The sequence below is a fragment of the Saccopteryx leptura genome, chromosome 1 (assembly GCF_036850995.1).
Source record: "Saccopteryx leptura isolate mSacLep1 chromosome 1, mSacLep1_pri_phased_curated, whole genome shotgun sequence".
Taxonomy (NCBI): domain Eukaryota; kingdom Metazoa; phylum Chordata; class Mammalia; order Chiroptera; family Emballonuridae; genus Saccopteryx; species Saccopteryx leptura.
This window is the reverse complement of record NC_089503.1, coordinates 310,646,275-310,667,861: the sequence shown is the minus strand read 5'-3', so window position 1 is coordinate 310,667,861 and position 21,587 is coordinate 310,646,275. Positions and strand designations below refer to the sequence as shown.

The 21,587-nt window shown below is 40.0% G+C and overlaps 1 protein-coding gene across 5 annotated transcripts in view; it reads left to right on the top strand.

Annotated features, from left to right (window-relative positions):
* Window positions 1-21,587, top strand: part of DMC1 (DNA meiotic recombinase 1) — a 36,687-nt gene that overhangs the window by 3,358 nt on the left and 11,742 nt on the right. For 2 of the 5 annotated variants that reach the window (XM_066358405.1, XM_066358406.1), the window contains exons 4-12: window positions 562-708; window positions 1,921-2,003; window positions 4,587-4,639; window positions 8,334-8,375; window positions 9,478-9,550; window positions 11,324-11,415; window positions 11,808-11,881; window positions 12,015-12,129; window positions 13,562-13,622. In XM_066358405.1, the coding sequence (XP_066214502.1) occupies window positions 562-708; window positions 1,921-2,003; window positions 4,587-4,639; window positions 8,334-8,375; window positions 9,478-9,550; window positions 11,324-11,415; window positions 11,808-11,881; window positions 12,015-12,129; window positions 13,562-13,622 (740 nt within the window). Of the gene's footprint in view, window positions 1-561; window positions 709-1,920; window positions 2,004-4,586; window positions 4,640-8,333; window positions 8,376-9,477; window positions 9,551-11,323; window positions 11,416-11,807; window positions 11,882-12,014; window positions 12,130-13,561; window positions 13,623-16,283; window positions 16,391-18,720; window positions 18,880-21,587 lie in introns of those variants that run through there. The other 3 variants (XM_066358407.1, XM_066358409.1, XM_066358410.1) reach the window with 3 other exon arrangements.

Below are 21,587 nucleotides of genomic sequence, written 5' to 3'. Positions count from 1 at the left end.
ACTTTGAGTAATAAACTAAATGAATTTCAACAGCAATCAGTTGATAGTAAAACTTCTCTTATATTATCTTTTGAAATCTCACACCTGATCTCTTTCAGTTAGGTTTATAAAATAAGAGCAAGAGAAAATTCTGGTCCTCTGGTGATCTAGTTTTTTTGCATTTTCCAAGGGTAGAGGAAGAAAAAAAATCTTTAAAAATTTTAAAGGAATATATTGGTAATGAAGTTCTGCAGAAGGAAGGAGTTGAACTGAGGGGTGAATGTGTGATAAATTTACTAGCTTTTCTACCAACAGACTTTTCTTTTGAATTCCTTATTACATTGCCATGATCTCACTAACATTCTTGGGAAATCAGGGCACAGACAGAACATTTGGCAGTGTGTTGGGTGTGTTCTACTCGGATATTTCCAGAACATTTGGCTACATGGTGGGTGGGTTCCAACTGGTTGCTTGTATAAAATTGGCATCATTGTGGAAGGAGATGGACACAAAGCACATGACATAGTATGGGAGTTTTTCAGGCTGGTATTTTAGCAATCTGCTCCATTCTTTCATTTATAGAACGTGGCTGACATTAAGAAACTGAAGTCAGTAGGAATCTGTACCATCAAAGGGATACAAATGACAACAAGAAGAGCCCTGTGCAATGTCAAAGGGCTCTCAGAAGCAAAAGTGGACAAGATTAAAGAGGCAGCCAACAAACTTATTGTAAGCAAAATCCTTCTTTGTTGTTTAAGCTTAGCAGGACCCTGTGAGTCTCTGTAGACTTTCTCATTATGAACACTAGAAACTATTGTGGGAGCTCTGAGTTCCTGTATGTAGATCACAGTATATCAATCTCCCCATGTTACCTTTTTATCACTTCAGTGATAAAAAAAAAAAAGCAACAGCAATTAATTTCTACAAGATTGAAGCAGGGATTAAGAGACCTAGAACACTATGAAGATAATTATATTTACCAAAATTTTTCTTTCTGTATTCCTTTATATTTCTTTTTCTTTGTTTTTCTCTGCCTTTTCTTCTCCTTTTTACTTTTTACATTCTTCCTAATTTTAATTAATTAATTAATTTTATTAAGTGAGAGGGTGAGAGGCAGGGAAGCAGGCAGAGAGACAGACTTCTGCACGTGCCCCACCAGGATCCACCCAACAAGTCCACTAGGGAGAGATGCTCTGCCCATTTGGAGCCGCTGCTCTGTTGCTTGGCAACCGAGCTATTCTAGCTTCTGAGGTGAAGCCACAGAGCCATCCACAGCACCCAGGGCCAAGTTGCTGGAACCACTTGAGGGGGAGAGAGAGAGACATAGAGAGAGAGAGAGAGAGAGAGAGAGAGAGAAGGGGAAGGAGTGGAAAGCAGATGGTCGCTTCTCCTGTGTGCCCTCACCAGGAATCGAACCTGGAACTTCCATATGCCGGGCTGATGCTTCTTTCTCATTTTTAGATTCCTCATATATATCTATGGCTATTGTAAGAAATATGTCTACGGCTCAGCACTGAAGAAGTTACTCTCTCCTGGTATAGACCAATTGATAAGAGAGCATTGGGTTAGACTAACAGAGGTTGGTTCTATATGTGTGCAGTTGAGACAGATATGATCAAGGATGTGCTCACTGTAGCAGCTGAGCTAAATCCATACCTTATAACTGGGCCCACAGACTGTGAAAGGTCCATGCAGCTGACAGGTTCCAAGCAAAAACATGCTTTGATTCCAGCTTTTGTGTTGAGCTTTTGGGGCCACTGAATCTAGGTAGGGTGGCTAAGGAGGCTGTGTTTTTCACCATGATCTTGTGCTGCCTTCAGAAACAAATGAACTGTAGTTTATATCAAATAATGATTTGATAACCAAGTAGGTAGTTTTTGGCAGCATTTGAAATTAAAACCATCTTCTTATACCCTTTTTAAACCTTTTGTCTTCCTGTAGGAACCAGGATTCTTGACTGCATTCGAGTATAGTGAGAAGAGGAAGATGGTTTTCCATATCACCACTGGGAGCCAGGAATTTGAGTATGTATCTCATAAAACACTTTATTTCTTTTTCTATATCTGGTTGTTGTTTCTACTGGAAGTAGTTTTTTTTTCTTTATGTTTTGTTGTTGTTTCTGTTTTTGTTTTTACAGAGACAGAGAGAGAGTCAGAGAAAGGGATAGATAGGGACAGACAGACATGAACAGAGAGAGATGAGAAGCATCAATCATTAGTTTTTCGTTGCAACACCTTAGTTGTTCATTGATTGCTTTCTCATATGTGCTTTGACCACCGACCTTCAGCAGACCAAGTAACCCCTTGCTCCAGCCAGCGACCTTGGGTCCAAGCTGGTGAGCTTTTGCTCAAACCAGATGAGGCCGCACGCAAGCTGGCGACCTCGGAGTCTCGAACCTGGGTCCTCTGCATCCCAGTCCGACGCTCTATCCACTGCGCCACCGCCTGGTCAGGTTTTTGTTTGTTTTTTTCAAAAGGCAACTGAAGAAAATAAATTCTAAACTGCTTGTAGAAACAGGATTAAATTTCTTACAAGAAATTCAGATCCAAAATATAGTTTCTTAATCAGCCTGTATTAATCTACAAATCATTTTTAAAATTAGTTCAACTTATCATTTTCTTTCTCCTATTATCTATTTCTCATGTTTCTCAGTATACTTTTTTTTTTTTTTTTTTGTATTTTTCCAAAGCTGGAAACGGGGAGGCAGTCAGACAAACTCCCGCATGCACCCGACCGGAATCCACCTGGCACATCCACCAGGGGGCGATGCTCTGCCCATATGGGGCGTTGCTCTGTTGCGACCAGAGCCATTCTAGCACCTGAGGCAGAGGCCACAGAGCCATCCTCAGCGCCTGGGCCATCTTTGCTCCAATGGAGCCTCGGCTGTGGGAGGGGAAGAGAGAGACAGAGAGGAAGGAGAAGGGGAGGTGTGGAGAAGCAGATGGGTGCTTCTCCTGTGTGCCCTGGCCGGGAATCGAACCTGGGACTCCTGCACTCCAGGCTGACACTCTACCACTGAGCCAACCGGCCAGGGCTCAGTATACTTTTTAAAAATTGAATATTCAATTGACTTTTAGAAACAAAGTCCCAGTCTCTGGCCAGTTAGCTCAGTGGGTTAAGAGTGTCATCCTGAAACAACAAGGTTGTGGGTTCAATTCCCAGTCAGGACACACACATGGGAAGCAACCAAGAAATTCAGGACTGAGTGGAACAACAAATGCTTCCCTTTCCCCTCCCCTCTATCCCCCTTCTTCTCTCTGTCTTTCTAAATAATATCAATAAAAATTAAGTTCTGGCTGAACAGCTCAGTCAGTTGGAGCATCGAAGGTTGCCGGTTCGATTCCCCAGTCAGGGTACATACAGGAGCAGCTCGATGTTCCTGTCTCTCTCTTTCCCTGCCTCTCTCAAAACAGAGAAAGAAGGAAGGAAGGAAGGGAGGGAGGGAGGGAGGGAAGGAAGGAAGGAAAAAAGGAAGGAAAAAAGGAAGGAAGGAAGGAAGGAAGGAGCCTGACCAGGTGGTGGCGCAGTGGATAGAGCGTTGGACTGGGATGCAGAGGACCCAGGTTCGAGACCCCGAGGTTGCCAGCTTGAGCTCAGGCTCATCTGGTTTGAGCAAAAGCCCACCAGCTTGAACCCAAGGTCGCTGGCTCCAGCAAGGGGTTACTCAGTCTGCTGAAGGCCCTCGGTCAAGGCACATATGAGAAAGCAATCAATGAACAACTAAGGTGTCTCAATGTGCAACGAAAAACTAATGATTGATGCTTCTCATCTCTCTTCGTTCCTGTTTGTCTATCCCTCTCTCTGAGTCACTCTCTGTCTCTGTAAAAAAATAAACAAATTTTAAAAAAAAAGAAAAAGAAAGAAAGAAAGATAGTCCCAGCACAATTTGAAAAACCCATTTAATAATAATAGCATTTATTCAAACTTCAATTGAGTTCTAAAGAACAGAACTAAGACATAGGCCTATATGGCCCATTGGTTCCTAGAAGTATGAACAGTAGAGCTTACAAGTTGTTTTGTTAATCCACCAGCCCACACACAGTAGCACCTGTGATCTAAACAGGTGAAGTGTATTTCTTCAGCCAGGAATTCCTGTTCATATTGAATAGATAGATAGATAGATCTACAGATAGATGTAGAAGAAATAATATTAGCACTTTTGGCCCTGGCCGGTTGGCTCAGTGGAAGAGCGTTGGCCTGGCATGCAGGAGTCCCGGGTTCGATTCCCGTCCAGGGCATGCAGGAGAAGTGCCCATCTGCTTCTCCACCCCTCCCCCTCTCCTTCCTCTCTGTCTCTCTCTTCCCCTCCCGCAGCCGAGGCTCCATTGGAGCAAAGTGGGCCCGGGCGCTGAGGATGGCTCCATGGCCTCTGCCTCAGGCGCTAGAATGGCTCTGGTTGCATCAGAGCAGCGCCCCATATGGACAGAGCATTGGCCCCTGGTGGGCATGCCAGGTGGATCCCGGTCGGGCGCATACGGAAGTCTGTCTGACTGCCTCCCCGTTTCCAACTTCAGAAAAATACAAAAAATAAAATAAAATTAGCACTTTCTCCTCTCTTGTTATCTCTATTTCTGTTCCTGTTACTAATGCTTGCCTTTTATTTCCAGTAAGTTGCTAGGAGGTGGAATTGAAAGCATGGCAATCACAGAAGCATTTGGAGGTAGGCAGAACTTTAACATTTTGTTACTGGGGAAAAAATACACACACACACACACACACACACATATAATTAAATAAAAAAGAAACCCTCATTCACTGCTGGTGGGAATGTAAACTAATACAGCCATTGTGGAAGAAAGTATGGTGGTTCCTCAAAAAATTAAGAATAGAACTACCATATGACCGAGCAATTCCTCTGGGTAGCTACCAAAAAACTCAGAAACATTGGTATGCAAGGACACATGCACCCCCATGTTAATCGCAGCATTATTCACAGTGGCCAAGACATGGAAACAATGAAAGTGTCCCTCGATAGAGGATTGGATAAAGAAGATGTGATACATATATACAATGGAATACTACTGAGCCATAAGAAATGATGACATAGTGCCTTTTACAACAATATGGATGGACCTTGAGAGCATTATACTAAGTGAAATAAGTAAATCAGGAAAAGCTAAGAACTGTATGATTTCATACATAAGTGGGATATAAAAATGAGACTCATGGACATAGATCAGTGGTTCTCAAACTTTTTGAAGTCGGGGCACATTTAAAATCCTACAAATAATTGTAGACGCACTATATACAAATTTCTGAGAAATATGTTATAATAATTAAGTCAAATATTAAAGAAAAAATATATAACATCCAAGCATGCTTTTATGGTAATTAAACGAAATAAATACGACAAAATAAAATTTATTCTGACATTAAAAAACATTTTTATGTTATATTTTTTGAGTTATGCTTTTTAGAATTTGTTCAAAAGAGGGGTTAAATAAGCCAGGCATACCTGACCAGGTGGTGGCGCAGTGGATAGAGCGTCGGACTGGGATGCGGAAGACCCAGGTTCGAGACCCCAAGTTCACCAGCTTGAGCGTGGGCTCATCTGGCTTGAGCAAAAAGCTCACCAGCTTGAGCCCAAGGTTGCTGGCTCAAGCAAGGGGTTACTCGGTCTGCTGAAGGCCTGCGGTCAAGGCACATATGAGAAAGCAATCAATGAACAACTAAGGTGTCGCAACGAAAAACTGATGATTGATGCTTCTCATCTCCCTCCGTTCCCGTCTGTCTATCCCTCTCTCTGACTCTCTGTCCCTGTAAAAAAAAAAAAATAAAAATAAGCCAGGCAGAAAAAGAAAAATATCATAGGACTTCACTCATTTGAGAAATCCAATGAACGATGTGAACTGAGGAATGGAATTGAGACAGAGGAGAGATCAAAGAGACCAGAGGAAAAGAGGACAGAGGAAAAGGGGATGATAAGATGGGATAAACGTGAAGGGAAGGGGGGAGGGCGCTGTGGGGAGGGGCCAAGGGAGATGTTGAGGGGAATATGGGGGAGGGAGGATGCATTTGGGGCAACACTAGAATCTATGTAAACACAACAAATTAAAATCAATAAAATAAACAACAAAAAAGTTATCTTTGTTATATATAGATCCATTCTTAGTAAGATTTAGTAAATTTGGCAGGTTCCGGGGTGAATGTGTTGAGTTTTTTCATTCTTGTGTTTATGAGAAACATTAGCCTGATGTGTCCTAGCGATTTCTTCAATGTTTGGGCATCTATTTCAAAGGCAAACTCTCATTTCCTCGTCAATACATTGAAGAATTCCTCTCTTTTTACTCTTAATTGTGTTGAGTACAGAAAACCCCCACCATACATATCATCTTAACTTTACACCAAACAAAGGATAGAAGAAACTTGCCTCCAGTCTTTCAAGGGAACATGGGGGTTATATAAACAATCCAGCACCACAGCTTAACAGCCTTTTGCAACCTAATCAGGCAAATGAGGTGGGGGGTTGAGCAGACTGTCAGCTTACAGTCAATTCCCCACAACTCTGTCCCCCAAAAATCTAAACTCCAAAAACCCTGTTGGTTTTTTGGTCCCCAACAGGAACATATTTCTCTGGAATACCATAGGGCACACCTGGAAATCTTCTGGGGTGCACCAGTGCGCCCTGGCGCACACTTTGAGAACCACTGACATAGATAAAAGTGAAGTGGTTACCAGGGAGAAGGGTTCGAGAGGAAATGAAGTAAAGAAGGACAAATATACAGTGATGGAAAATGATTTGACTTTGGGTGATGGGCACATAGCACAATCAATAGTTCAAATGCTATAGAAATGTTTACTTGAAACCTATGTACTCTTATTGATGAATGTCACCCCATTGAATTTAATTTCTAAATAAAAAGTATTTTTAAAAAACAGCCAATAGGCAAACTGGTGCAGCCACTGTGGAAAACAGTATGGAGATTCCTCAAATATTAAAAATGGAACTGCCTTTTGACCCAGCCATCCCACTTTTAGGAATATACCCCAAGAACACCATATCACTGACTCAAAAAAAGAAATGCACCCTCATGTTTATAGCAGCATTGTTCACAATAGCAAAGATCTGGAAACAGCCCAAGTGTCCGTCAGTGGAAGAGTGGACAAAAAACGATGGTATATATATACAATGGAATACTATGGGGCCATGAAAAAGAAGGAAATATTACCTTTTGCAACAACATAAATGGACCTGGAAACTATTATGTTAAGTGAAATAATCCAGGCAGAGAAAGAAAAATATCATATGATCTCACTCATTTGAGGAATCCAAGGAACAATGTGAACTGAGGAACGGAATTAAACCTGAAGGGAAGTGGGGAGGGGGGCAAGGGATGTGTTGAGGGGAATACGGGGGAGGGGGAGATGCATTCGGGGCAACACTAGAATCTATGTAAACACAATAAATTAAATTTTAAAAATCTAAAACTTAATTAATTAATTAAAAACAACCAATAGTAAATTGTATCTAATTTGGAACTTATGAAATATCAATTATCATTTTAAAAATGTATTCCAACATTAATAGATGGGTCTTAGATTGGTGTTTTTCATTATTTTTACCTCTGACTCCTATAGAAGAAAATAGAATTTTTTCGCATTCCTTCAAAAGGTGTTGAATAATGAAACATTTTATTTCTAAGAAATGCATGTTGAATGAACATAGAAAATAGATTTTTCTCTTCCCTATTTATATCCTCTATTTTTCTTCAAAACAATTAATGAATAACTATATTTTATACTGTGCCTGACAATTCCAGTATTGGCTATCTTTGGGGAATTAATCTGTTGTTTTGTTGATGTTTCTTTTGACTTAGAAAAATAAATTTTGTTTTCATTATTTCTGATTTTATTCTCTCAGTCTTAGTGGTTTATCATCTTATGTATTTATTAATATTTGTGAGATTATTGCTGATTTTATCTGTGGGAGTTCAGTGGGCCTAAACTGGTAAGTGGGCAGGTTTTCCTCCAGAGAGAATTTGCATTATGGGTAGCTAGGACATGCCACCAGTCTGAGACTACTTTAGCTCCCCTTTGAGGATCTCAGTTCAGTGGGAGAACCCCAGGCTCTCCTTCCTATGGTAGGGTCTTAAAATCTCATTCATATAATTATTCCTAAGGAAAACTTAGTTTAACTTAATTTTCATCTAATAACAATTTTTAAGAAGAAATACCTTAAAAATTATTTTTACTACTGGTATTCATATATACAGAATCTATTCACGATGTGGTGGTACTTTATGTGTGAGATTTGACAGTGGGAAAAGAACACCATAGTATGAGGTCATATTTTATTCTTTATGAAAATATCTAAAATGTAACTGTTTTTTGTTTTTGTTTTCTGTATTTCACAGAATTTCGTACTGGAAAAACCCAGCTCTCTCATACCCTCTGTGGTAAGGATACAGAACAACATCAATAACAATAATAATCATAGCTATCACTTACTAATCTAATTTGTGCCTGGAACTTTATATAATGTCATGTAATCTGAACAAATTTACAAGGGAACTAAGTCTCAGGGAAGTTAAATAAATTGCCCACTCACAGATACCAGAGCCAGTCTTCGTGTGATGCTTGAGGTGATGTGCTGTACTCTGAACAGCTGGATGGCAGGGAGATGAGTTAAACAAGTATAGGAGTGTGTTGGTGGGGAGTGGCTTGCACTGACTCACTTGTTCTCATTCCATCTTTCCTATGTCATATCTTCAAGAATGTTATAAAATCTATTGAGGCCTAGAATTCCTTATTTTCCATGGAATAAGGTTGGCCCTAAGAAAAACTTAAAAACAATTTTTTCTAAAACAAAGTAAGAAAGAAAACCTCCTTTTATACAAAGACATTACTGTGCATTTCTTTGACTTAAGTGGAAGGAGCATGGCAAAATGGTTATGAGTTGATTCTAGAATCAAAATACTGAGCTCTAGTTGTGGTTATACTATTAATAGCTTTGTGACTTGGGTGAGTTGCTTCACCTTTCTAATTATCCCCACCAGTAAAGTAGGAATAATGATAATGCTAAATTTAGAGTTGTTTTGAAAAATAAATGAAATAATATATACATGTACCTAATATAAAGTAATTCCTTAGTCTAAGCTACTACTACATATAAAGAAAATGCATTTTAAAATTTGACATAAATTAATCTAAAGGTTGCTTAAATGAATTATATAACATAAGTTATAGTTGTGATTATTTCTTTTACGAAGGAAGTTAGTATACTTCTATTCTTTAGGAGAACTAGCTTTCATGAATATCATGCATTGTGAGAAATATTGACATTCTTTGTTGAATTACTGTTCTGCTAGCAGAATACTTATTTTTTCATTGGTTTATAATAAAAAATATAACATTTTGTTTAGAAACTAAAAGATCATGGTTCTTTGCTAGCTTGATTCAGAACTGAAATCAGCAAAAATCCCATGTTAATTTACACATTCATTTGTATAAAGTTTATTCAATCCTGTTAATATTAACTAACTTTTAATTGTTTTCTAGTGACAGCTCAACTTCCAGGAGCAGGTGGCTACTCAGGAGGAAAGATTATTTTCATCGATACAGAAAATACTTTGTAACCTTTTTATTTAAACAAGTTGCTAACTTAGTAGTGTGATATAGTAATGTTACTATAACAGAGTTTGTTTGAACTATGTCATTTTTATAATCATTTTTGTAATCCAGCAATAATGAGAAAAGCCAAGGGGTAAACAATTGCTGGTGAAGGTCTCAAATCACTTTTTATTTTAAAATGTTTCATTTTTTTAAAATGGATTTGGTGTGAAATTGACCAAACAAATACATGAGATGAAATTACATTTTAATCATTTTTAATCATCTTCTCCAAATATTTTATTTGCAACTAGACAGATTATTGACTCACTCAGAGTCATGGTCCAAAGTAAGGGGAAAGGTATGAAATAAACCCAGGACATCGCCTGACCAGGTGGTGGCGCAGTGGCTAGAGCGTCAGACTGGGATGCGGAGGACCCGGGTTCGAGACCCTGAGGTCGCCAGCTTGAGCATGGGCTTATCTGGTTTGAGCAAAGCTCACCAGCTTGGACCCAAGGTCTCTGGCTTGAGCAAGGGGTTACTCGGTCTGCTATAACCCCCCGGTCAAGGCACATATGAGAAGGCAATCAATGAACAACTAAAAAAAAAGTGCCACGACGAAAAACTGATGATTGATGCTTCTCGTCTCTCTCCATTCCTGTCTGTCTGTCCCTATCTATCCCCCTCTCTGACTCTCTCTCTCTCTGTCTCTGTAAATAAATAAATAAATAAACCCAGGACATCCACACACCAGGCCAACACTCTACCACTGAGCCAACCGGCCAGGGCCCACTTCACTTTAGAAAATATATTGTAGACATATTGCTGGGATCACCAAGGACCTAAAAATGATTTTATTTCTTTATAGTTTAGATAGATGTAACTAATTATTAGCATCTTCCAGAATATCTTTGCAGGTAGACTGAATTTGCCTCTCTATGAATTTACTCATTTCAAAAAGCTAACCCAGCTCCTTTAGAAGATGGGTAATTTCCTTCTGACCTTTGAAGTTACTTTCTCTGACCCTTTGGTTCATGTAGTCAATTTTATTATTCACTGGCAAGATATGGTTAATGGTTTATTAAACTATTTCATACTGGACAAGTGAGGAGTATGAAGAGAATGAATTAATTTACTTTGAAGTGACTTGAATTATAATTCAGTGATGTTATCTTCCTAAAATAGATCTATTTTTATGGAACATAGAATAAAAGAGATTCATAAATCTTAGTATCTAGTTTTTCTCTTGTAATAATTTGTTGAATAATCCTAAATTATTTGCTTAATCTCTGTAAATGTCCTCATCTGTAAAATGTCTTATAGGCCATAACATCTAGCTTCCATGGTTACTGTAAAGATTAGATAATTTAATATTTAAATGCATTACTGCCTCATCATTTCTCTAATCATAATCACTACCTAAGGTATTCATTGAGGCACTTATGAAAAAAAATAAAATCTGGCCTTGGCCAAGTAGTTTAGTTGGTTAGAGCACTGTCCTGATATGCCAAGATTGTAGGTTTTATCCCTGGTCAGAACATACAAGAATCCAACCAATGAGTGTATAAATAAAAAAATCAATGTGTTTTTTTCTCTCTCACTAAAATCAATCCATAAAATAATTTTTTTTTAAATCTGGTGTAGATTTGAAGTGATTATTAGCATCCTTCAGAATATCTTTGTAGGTACATTATTTTGCCTCTCTGTTAATTTCCTTACAGTATTATTTTTTGTAGTTGTTGTCTAAACTTTTTTGGAATTGCTTTATTGTTTCCTTAATTTTGGCACCTTCCAGCCGTCCAGATCGCCTCCGGGACATTGCTGATCGCTTCAATGTAGACCATGATGCAGTGCTGGACAATGTCCTTTATGCACGTGCATATACTAGTAAGGGCCCCATGCAGTTGGATGTTTGGGCTATTTTAAGGTTGGAAGCACTGATTTACTATATGAGTGATACAACATTTTGACACTATTCTTTTCTCTTTTTATTTTAATTTTCTCCAAATTAGTTTAGCCCACAAATTATATCATCTGATAAGTCCTTAGATATTAAAATGCCCTCCAATTATTCCTTATACTTTGTCTTTGAAAAGGAGAGTAACACGAATAATGCAGCATTTGGCATGTATGCTAAGGTGGAATATGAAATCATATTTAATAAAGTCATAAATAATTAAGAAAATCCTACAAGGACTCTGCCTGACTCCCAAGGACATAACTAATCTTATTCTCTGCTTCTTCAAGCTTTTATGTTTTCTCACTGCATTTTTCACCAGGTGAACATCAGATGGAGCTACTTGACTATGTAGCAGCAAAGTTCCATGAAGAAGCCGGCATCTTCAAGCTGCTGGTATAAGCTTTTAGATTAAAAAAATAAAAATAAACATTGCTCACTCACAGAGTATATTATCTTTCTTCTATTGATTCTGATCTAAATTCTTTCTTTCAAAATGCATATTTATTTTTACATTCATTCTATGCAGATCATTGATTCAATAATGGCACTTTTTCGAGTGGATTTTAGTGGTCGTGGGGAGTTGGCGGAACGACAACAAAAATTGGCCCAGATGTTATCACGACTCCAAAAAATCTCAGAAGGTAGGTTTTTAAAGTAAAATGGCACCATCAGAATAGTATCTGTTAGTTTGCTTAGTAGACTTTGAGGAGAAGCTTTGAATAAAGTCAGGAGGCAACATATTTTTAAAAATTAAAATTAGGCCCGGGCCAGTAGGCTCAGTGGTAGAGCATTGACCCAGTGTGTGGAAGTCCCAGGTTTGATTCCTTGTCAGGTCACACAGGAGTGATCTTCTCCTCCCCTTCCCCCTTCTCTCTCTCTCTATCTCTTTTCCCTCCCGGCAGCTATTGCTCAATTGATTCGAGCATTTTGGTGCCTAGTGCTGAGGATGGGTCTGAGGAGCCTCCATCTCAGGCACCAAAAATAGCTTGGTTGTGAGCATGGGCCCCACATGGGAAGAGCATCAGCCCCAGATTGGGGTCACCAATCATGGTTGGGGTGCATGCGGGAGTCTGTCTCTCTATCTCCACTCCTCTCACTTAAATAAAAAAAAAAAAAATTTTTTTTTTCAGAGACAGAGAGTGAGTCAGAGAGAGGGATAGACAGGAACGGAGAGAGATGAGAAGCATCAATCATTAGTTTTTCATTGCACGTTGCAACACCTTAGTTGTTCATTGATTGCTTTCACATGTGCCTTGACCGTGGGTCTTCAGCAGACCACGTAACCCCTTGCTGGAGCCAGCGACCTTGGTTTCAAGCTGGTGGGCTTTTTTTTTTTTTTTTTTAATATATTTATTTATTTATTTATTTTTTACAGAGACAGAGAGTGAGTCAGAGAGAGGGATAGACAGACAGGAATGGAGAGAGATGAGAAGCATCAATCATTAGTTTTTCCATTGCGCGTTGCAACACCTTAGTTGTTCATTGATTGCTTTCTCATATGTGCCTTGACTGTGGGCCTTCAGCAGACCGAGTAACCCCTTGCTTGAGCTAGCGACCTTGGGTCGAAGCTGGTGAGCTTTGCTCAAACCAGATGAGTCTGCACTCAAGCTGGCGACCTCGGGGTCTCGAACCCGGGTCCTTCCGCATCCCAGTCCGAGGCTCTATCCACTGCGCCACCTCCTGGTCAGGCTAGCTGGTGGGCTTTTGCTCAAACCAGATGAGCCCACGCTCAAGCTGGTGACCTCGGGGTCTCGAACCTGGGTCTTCTGCATCCCAGTCCGACGCTCTATCCACTGCGCCACTGCCTGGTCAGGCAATAAAAATTTTAAAAATATTAAAATTACCTTCATGGGAATACCACTCTTTTAAAAAAAATTGATTCTAATACAATAAGATACCTAAATAATAAATATAACTTTCAATTACTTTATGTTATCAAAGAAAAAATAGTAATATCTTGTTTATGAAATAAATTCATGATATAATATTTCTAAACTCTGAAATCTAAGCAAAGAAATTTTTATGTTTACTTTGCCATTATCTTAGTTTCTTAATTTTATTTTGTTGATGCAGAATATAATGTGGCTGTGTTTGTGACCAATCAAATGACTGCTGATCCAGGAGCAACAATGACGTAAGACCCAATATTCTGCTTTTGTATTTCACAAAGGTTAATAACAGAGGGTTAAAGTGTAGAATAGAAAATAATTCCAATATATTCCGTCCTAATACAGGCATAAATATATCACAAATCTTTATATTGCACTGTGGATATTACTTCATAATTGCAATATTACTTATTTCTTATCCAGAACCTGTTTTTCTCTAGGTCTTTATAAAATAAAGCAACATTTTTTTTTTTTTTACAGAGACAGAGAGTGAATCAGAGAGAGGGATAGACAGGCAGGAACAGAGATGAGAAGCATCAATCATCAGTTTTTCGTTGCAACACCTTAGTTGTTCATTGATTGCTTTCTCATATGTGCCTTGACCGCGGCCTTCAGCAGACCGAGTAACCCCTTGCTCCAGCCAGCGATCTTGGGTCCAAGCTGGTGAGCTTTGCTCAAACCAGATGAGCCCGCGCTCAAGCTGGCAACCTCAGGGTCTCGAACCTGGGTTCTTGGCATCCCAGTCCTATGCTCTATCCACTGTGCCACCGCCTGGTCAGGCCAATTTAACTTTTTTTTTTTTTTTTTTTTGTATTTTTCTGAAGCTGGAAACGGGGAGAGACAGTCAGACAGACTCCCGCATGTGCCGCACCGGGATCCACCTGGCACGCCCACCAGGGGCGACGCTCTGCCCACCAGGGGGCGATGCTCTGCCCCTCCGGGGCGTTACTCTGTTGCGACCAGAGCCACTCTAGCGCCTGGGGCAGAGGCCAAGAAGCCATCCCCAGCGCCCGGGCCATCTTTGCTCCAATGGAGCCTCAGCTGCGGGAGGGGAAGAGAGAGGCAGAGAAGAAGGAGAGGGGGAGGGGTGGAGAAGCAGATGGGCGCCTCTCCTGTGTGCCCTGGCCGGGAATCGAACCCGGGACTTCTGCATGCCAGGCCGACGCTCTACCACTGAACCAACCAGCCAGGACCCAATTTAACTATTTTAAGAGATACTTTGGACTCTGCTTTTGTCTAGGACTAAAAGGATATTGAAGGATAATGAACATCTCAGGCCCTAACCGGTAGCTCAGTGGGTTGTAGCTCAGTGGATAGAGTGTTGACCTGGTAAATGGACTTCCTGGGTTCAATTCCTGGTCAGGGCACACAGGAGAAGCAACCATTTGCTTCTCTTCCCCTTCCTCTCCCCTTCTCTCCCTCTTCCCCTCCCACAGCCAATTGCTAGATTGGTTCTAGCATGGCCCTGGACACTGAGGTGCACCAACCTCAGGTACTAAAAATAGCTCGGTACTAAAAATAGCATTGGTCCTAGACAGGGTTGCCAGGTGTATCCCAATCAGGACACATGCAGGAGTCTCTCACTATTTTTGCTCCTCTCACTTAAAAAAAAAATCCTAGAGAAATAAAAACTTATTTTTTTGTGTGACAGAGACAGAGAGAGGGACAGAGAAATGTTTTTAGTCCATATTAGACATATGCAGAATTTATTTAAATATGTGTGCACATAAAACGCCTATTGATGGTTTGAGAGGTAGCTGTGAATGGAAAGGCAAGCAGAGATTAAAAGGGTAACAAAAACAGAAGATTTACTTACTACCATCAAACCAAGGATTAAGTATCTGAAAAAGCAATCAAAATAATACTGAATCCATGATATTGCTATTTTAAAAAAGTTTTACATTGATTTGAGAGAAAGAGAGAGAAGGGGAAGGGCGAGAGAGAGAAGCAGCAATTCATTGTTTCACTTAGTTGCTCCATTTAGTTGTGCACTCATTGGTTGCTTCTCATATTTGCCCTAACTGGGAATTGAACCTGAGACCTTACACACCGAGGTGATATTCTATCCACTGAACCACTTGGCCAGGGCTATGATACTGCTTTTTAAAATATTTTTTCAACAACTTTTTATTTAGAAAAATTTTTAAACAGAGAAAACAAGACTAGTATAATGAATACATATATATCTTCAGTCAAGGTTCATCAAGTTAATTTTTTGCCACATTTTTTCTCTAGTGTGTATGCACACATATGAAATCTTCCTCCATGCACATACATGCATTTGTGTGTGTATGTGTATTTTTTGGTTAACCACTTGAGGGTTTTTTCCACTGAACCATTGAGGATTATTTGTAGACATCATGACACTTCATCTTTTTTTTTTTTTTTTTTTACAGAGACAGAGAGTGAGTCAGAGAGAGGGATAGACAGGGACAGACAGACAGGAACGGAGAGATGAGAAGCATCAATCATTAGTTTTCCATTGCGCGTTGCAACACCTTAGTTGTTCATTGATTGCTTTCTCATATGTGCCTTGACCGCGGGTCTTCAGCGGACTGAGTAACCCCTTGCTGGAGCCAGCGACCTTGGGTTCAAGCTGGTGGGATTTTTGCTCAAACCAGATGAGCCCGCGCTCAAGCTGGCGACCTTGGGGTCTCGAACCTGGGTCCTCTGCATCCCAGTCCGACGCTCTATCCACTGCGCCACCGCCTGGTCAGGCATGACACTTCATCTTTTAATACTTCAGCATATCTCTTCTAAGAACAAGAACATTCTACTACATAGCCACAATATAATTATTACACTCAGGAAATTTAACATTGACATACTATGCAGTTGTATTCAAGTGTCTCTAATGTTGCCAATAATTTACTATATAATTGTTGGATTGTTTTGTTTTGTTTTAGATTTTGGATCAATGGAAGAGCATGTATTGCATGTCACTGTCATACCTCTTTAGTCTCCTTTAATCAAGACAGCTCCTCAACCTTTGTTAGACTTTTATGACACTGGCATTTTTGAAGAGCACAGGCCAACTGTTTTTCAGAATGTCCTTGTCCTTCAATTTGTGGCTGAGTTTTTTTCTCAGTATTTAAAGTGTTAAACACATAAAATTTTTTGTTTGTCTATTGATTTTAGAGAGAGAGAGAGGGAGGGAGGGAGAGAGAGAGGAACATAGGTCTGTTCCTGTATGTACCCTAAGGAGGGATTGAACCAGTAACCTCTGTGCTTCAGGACGGATCTAACAAATTGAACTATCCAGCCAGGGCACTTTTGGCAGGAAAACTATAGGGCAGTTTGTTCCATTATTAGTGATGTTAAGTTTCATCATGTGATTTAGATGGTGTTCACAAGATTTCTACATTGTTAAAGACCTTTTCCCCTTTGTAATCAATAAGTAATTTATGAAGTGATACTTTGAGACTGGTGTAAATACCTTGTTCTATGATAAGCTTTCACCAATTGATTTTAAGATCCATTGAAGATTCTTACTTCCATCAATTACTACTCTGATGGTTGCAATACAAAGTGATATTACTCTAAAACTGAGTCAATATATCAAATAGCAGATAAATGAGTCATTGACATTTTATTTTTTGTTATTTTGTATACTCTGCTGTATATTACATCCCCAAACTCCCAATTATAAAATAAATAAGTCATAGAGGTTGACAATATATTAAAGAATTTTGATATGCTAGTGCAAATTCTGCAAATAGTAGTGAAATATTTTTTTCATTAAATATTTTCTAAATAAACCCTAGAATATTGCTGCATCTTCTGCAGTTTGATATATCTCTCACTTTTCAATACTCTTTTACGAGTATTTTCTACTTAATCACAGGAGATTCCAATGTGAAAATACTAACTACACAAATAATATTAAGGAAGTTTAAAGGATTGAGTAGAGGGAAATCAATCATTTAATTCATTCAATAAATATTTATCAAAAATATATTTACCGAGATCCTGGGAATTCAAAAGAGACTATGTACCTTGCCTCCATAAAAAAAGAAAAATAGCCTGACTAGGTGGTGGCCCAGGAGATAGAGCATCGGACTGGAATGAGGAGGACCCAGGTTCAAAACTCCAAAATCACCAGCTTGAGTGTGGGCTCGCCAGCTTGAGTGCGGGGTCACTGGCTTGAGCTTGGGGTCATAGACATGACCCCATGGTCGCTGGCTTGAGTCCAAGGTCACTGGCTTGAAGCCCAAGGATGCTGGCTTGAGCCCAAGGTCTTGAGTAAGGGGTCACTCACTATGCTGTAGCCCTCTGGTCAAGGCACATATGGGAGAGCAATCAGTGAACAACTAAGGAGACTTAGAAGCCACAAGGAGGAACTGATGCTTCTCATCTTTCTTCCTTCCTGCCTGTCTGTCCCTATCTGTCCCTCTCTCTGTCTTTCTGTCTCTTTCTCTGTCTCTCTCTCTCTCTATGTCACAAAAATAAATAAATACATATATACATAAATGATGTCCTTTTTTTTTTTTTCCCTGAAGTTGGAAACAGGGAGGCAGTCAGACAAACTCCCGCATGCTCCTGACCGGGATCCACCCGGCACACCCACCAGGGGGCGATGCTCTGCCCATCTGGGGCATTACTCTGTTGCAACCAGAGCCATTCTAGCGCCTGAGGCAGAGGCCACAGAGCCATCCTCAGCGTCCGGGCTAACTTTGCTCCAATGGAGCCTTGGCTGTGGGAGGGGAAGAGAGAGACAGAGAGGAAGGAGAGGGGGAGGGGTGGAGAAGCAGATGGGTGCTTCTCCTGTGTGCCCTGGCCGGGAATCGAACCTGGGACTCCTGCACTCCAGGCCGACACTCTACTGCTGAGCCAACCAGCCAGGGCCAAATGATGTCCTTTTAACTCAAAAGTCTACAGTCTTGGTAGGGCATGCATTGTCATTAGTCTTTGAGTGGTTAAGGCAATCTTTTCTGTTTTATAGGGTATCTTTATACATAGGACCTGAAATACTTCACAAACAGAATAATTTTAAACTAAAGAGAAATGGAAGATGTTTAAGGCTTGCCTTAAAAAGGGAAAATGACTTGGCCCTTGCCGGTTAGCGCAGTCGGTTAGAGCATTGTCCCAGAACGCTAAGTTTGCAGGTTTCATTTGATCCCTGGTCAGGACGTATACAGAAGCAACAGATGTTTGCACAACTAAGTGGAACAACAAATGAATGCTTCTCTCTTTCTCTCTTCCTTCCTGTCAGTCTAAATTAAAGCAATAAAAACAAAACAAAAGATTTTATTTTTAAAAAGAGGAAAATGACTCATTGGCTCAGTGGGATGCATTCAAGTAAAAACAGTCCAAGTTAAAGAGCAATGAATGTTCTTTCTTCAGGTGTGGGGAAGAAATATTGAAGAGGCCAACACTGTCTATCTGGAGTCAGAAGACAAACGAAATCAGTATACATGAGGTCACAGAAAGGGGTTCTTTTTCTTGTACTTGTAGAAAGTTTCAAAAAGAGTAAAACCATTTTGAATTGACTCCAGTAAGACAGTGACAGGAGAAATGGAGAGGTGACAGAAAGAAAATAACTGAATGAGTCAGAGAGGGCAGATCTATAATGAAGTGAGCTAAGAGCCAGAGAAGGTAACAAAGGCTAGTATTTTTGCTGGGTGGATCTGCTTTGAAACATCATCTCCTCCACCTAGCTGAGCTGTAAGGAAACAAGGCTCACCATAATTAGTGTATTCTAAAGTATTTTAAATTACAACAATACAAATTAAATGCATGTCTTCATATAAAGCACATAAATTACCACACTAAATGGAAAAAGAAAGGACAGTTTAAACTAAAGGATTTCAAATGTGGTTTGAAAAGAAAAAAAATACCCTTGTTTCTCAGTGTTGAGGAACTCCAAGCTACAGCAAGCCTGGGGCCTGTCAGAAAAATATCACTATAATTGGTATGAGTCCCCAAGTATGCTGACAATAATTGAAGCTTATACCCCATGCATTATACTTGATGGCACATTGTATTAAAAAGGAACAAAATTATAGAGGTGAGGAGCTGCTGTAGGATACAGCAGAGCCATAGCTCCTAGACAAGGCTTGCAGATACAGATTTTAGAACTAGAATGATCCAGTTGATGAAGGTCTGGAGATAAAAAGTCAAAGGATCCACATCAGGGTGAATAATAAGATGAGCAACAAATAAGACCTTGATGTAACCTATTTCATTTGTCTTATTAAAACAAAAAGTCATCTTGGAACAATTGCAGTCTTGTAAATATGAAGTCAGTTTATTCTCTAATGATGTCCCCTACTGAACCAACATCATTAGCCTAAACTAAGAGGCGATGTGGTTAGAGAAAAACATTAAATGAGGGTTACAAGTATGGTGACTCTGTCCAAGTTATTTGAACTTATATTCTTTCCCGTTAAAATTAAGAGAACTTGTATTTATTAATTGCTTACCATGTGCCAGGTGCTTTCATGCATTATCTTATGTAATTCACTCAGCATCCTTGGGCCTCCCTGTTCTTTCTCTAAAACCAATTTCAGTATGTTGTCCCTGCTCCCAAAAACTCTTTAATTCCATCTGCAAGATGTTGAAAAAGTATAGATTTTTCTGCATACTTTGGGAAAAAACAAGAGAGTTATTTAACAAAACTTATTAAACATACTCCTTTCTTGAAATCATCTCCTCTTTCCCCAAATTCTTCTCTTTGGCAGTTTTCTTTTCTTTTCTTTTTTTTTTTTTAAAGATTTTTTTTTATTTATTCATTATAGAGAGGGGAGAGAGAGAGAGAGAGAGAGAGAGAGAAGGGGGGAGGAGCAGAAAGCATCAACTCCCATATGTGCCTTGACCAGGCAAGCCCAGGGTTTTGAACCCGCAACCTCAGCGTTTCCAAGTTGATGCTTTATCCACTGTGCCACCACAGGTCAGGCTCTTTTCTTTTCTTTTCTTTTCTTTTCTTTTCTTTTCTTTTCTTTTCTTTTCTTTTCTTTTCATTCCTTCCTTTAAATGAGAGGAAGGGAGATAGTGAGACAGACTCCCACATGCACCCTGACCAGGATCCACCTGGCAACCCCATCTGAGGCCGATGCTTAGACCAACCAAGCTTTCCTCAGTGCCTGGGGCCCACACTTGGACCAGTTGAGCCACTGGCTGCAGGAGGGTAAGAGAGAGAGGGAGGGAGATGGAGGGGAAGAGAAGCAGATAGTCACTTCTCATGTGTGCCCTGACCGGGAATTGAACCTGGGCTTTCCATACACTGGGCTGATACTCTATCCTCTGAGCAAACTGGCCAGGGCCAGCTGTATTGTTTTCTTCTAGTCTCTACCTAATCTCAAAGCACTCTCCTCATTCTTGGGCATGTTTACTCAGTCTTTTTCTCCTCAATGGACCCCTTCTCAAAAATCCCATCTGTAAGCTTACCCCTTAGCAAGTCAGAATTACTAGGAGTACTCATTGTCTCAAACTTGTCCCCTCAACATCCCCACTCCAACAAGTATTTCAGGTAGATACTATTATTATTTTTAATTAATAAAGGAGGAAACAGAGGCTCAGATTTAGTACTTAATCAATCACACAATTTAAAAAACAGAGACAGGCCCTGGCCTAATAGCTTGGTTGGTTGGAGTGTTGTCCTGATTCTCTGGGGTTGTGGGTTCAGTCCCTGGTCATGGCACATACAAGTACAGATTGATGTTTCTGTCTGTCTATCTGTCTCTCCCTTCTTCTCTCTCTAAAATCAATCATTTTTAAAATTTTTCTGACAGAGACAGAGAGTCAGAGAGAGGGACAGAGAGACAGGAAGGGAGAGAAATGAGAAGCATCAGTTCTTCGTTACGGCACCTTAGTTGTTCAATGATTGCTTTTTCATATGTGTCTTGACCTGGGGGCTCCAGCAGAGCAAGTGACCTCTTGCTCAAGTCAGTGACCTTGGGCTCAAGCCAGCGACCATGGGGTTATATCTATGATCCCACACTCAAGCCAGCAACCCTGCACTCAAGCCGATGAGCCCCAGCTTAAACCAGTGACCTTGGAGTTTCAAACCTGGGTCCTCCACATCCCAGTCTGACACTCTATCCACTGCACCACAACCTGGTTGGGCTAAAATCAATTAATAGTTTTTTTTAAAAATTTAACACAACAGAGCCAGGATTTTATTCGTGGTGTCTTTGACTTCAAAGTTATGCTATTTTAGCCTCCCCGTGCTACCCTCCCATCCCACTCCCAGAGAGAAATACCTGCCCTAC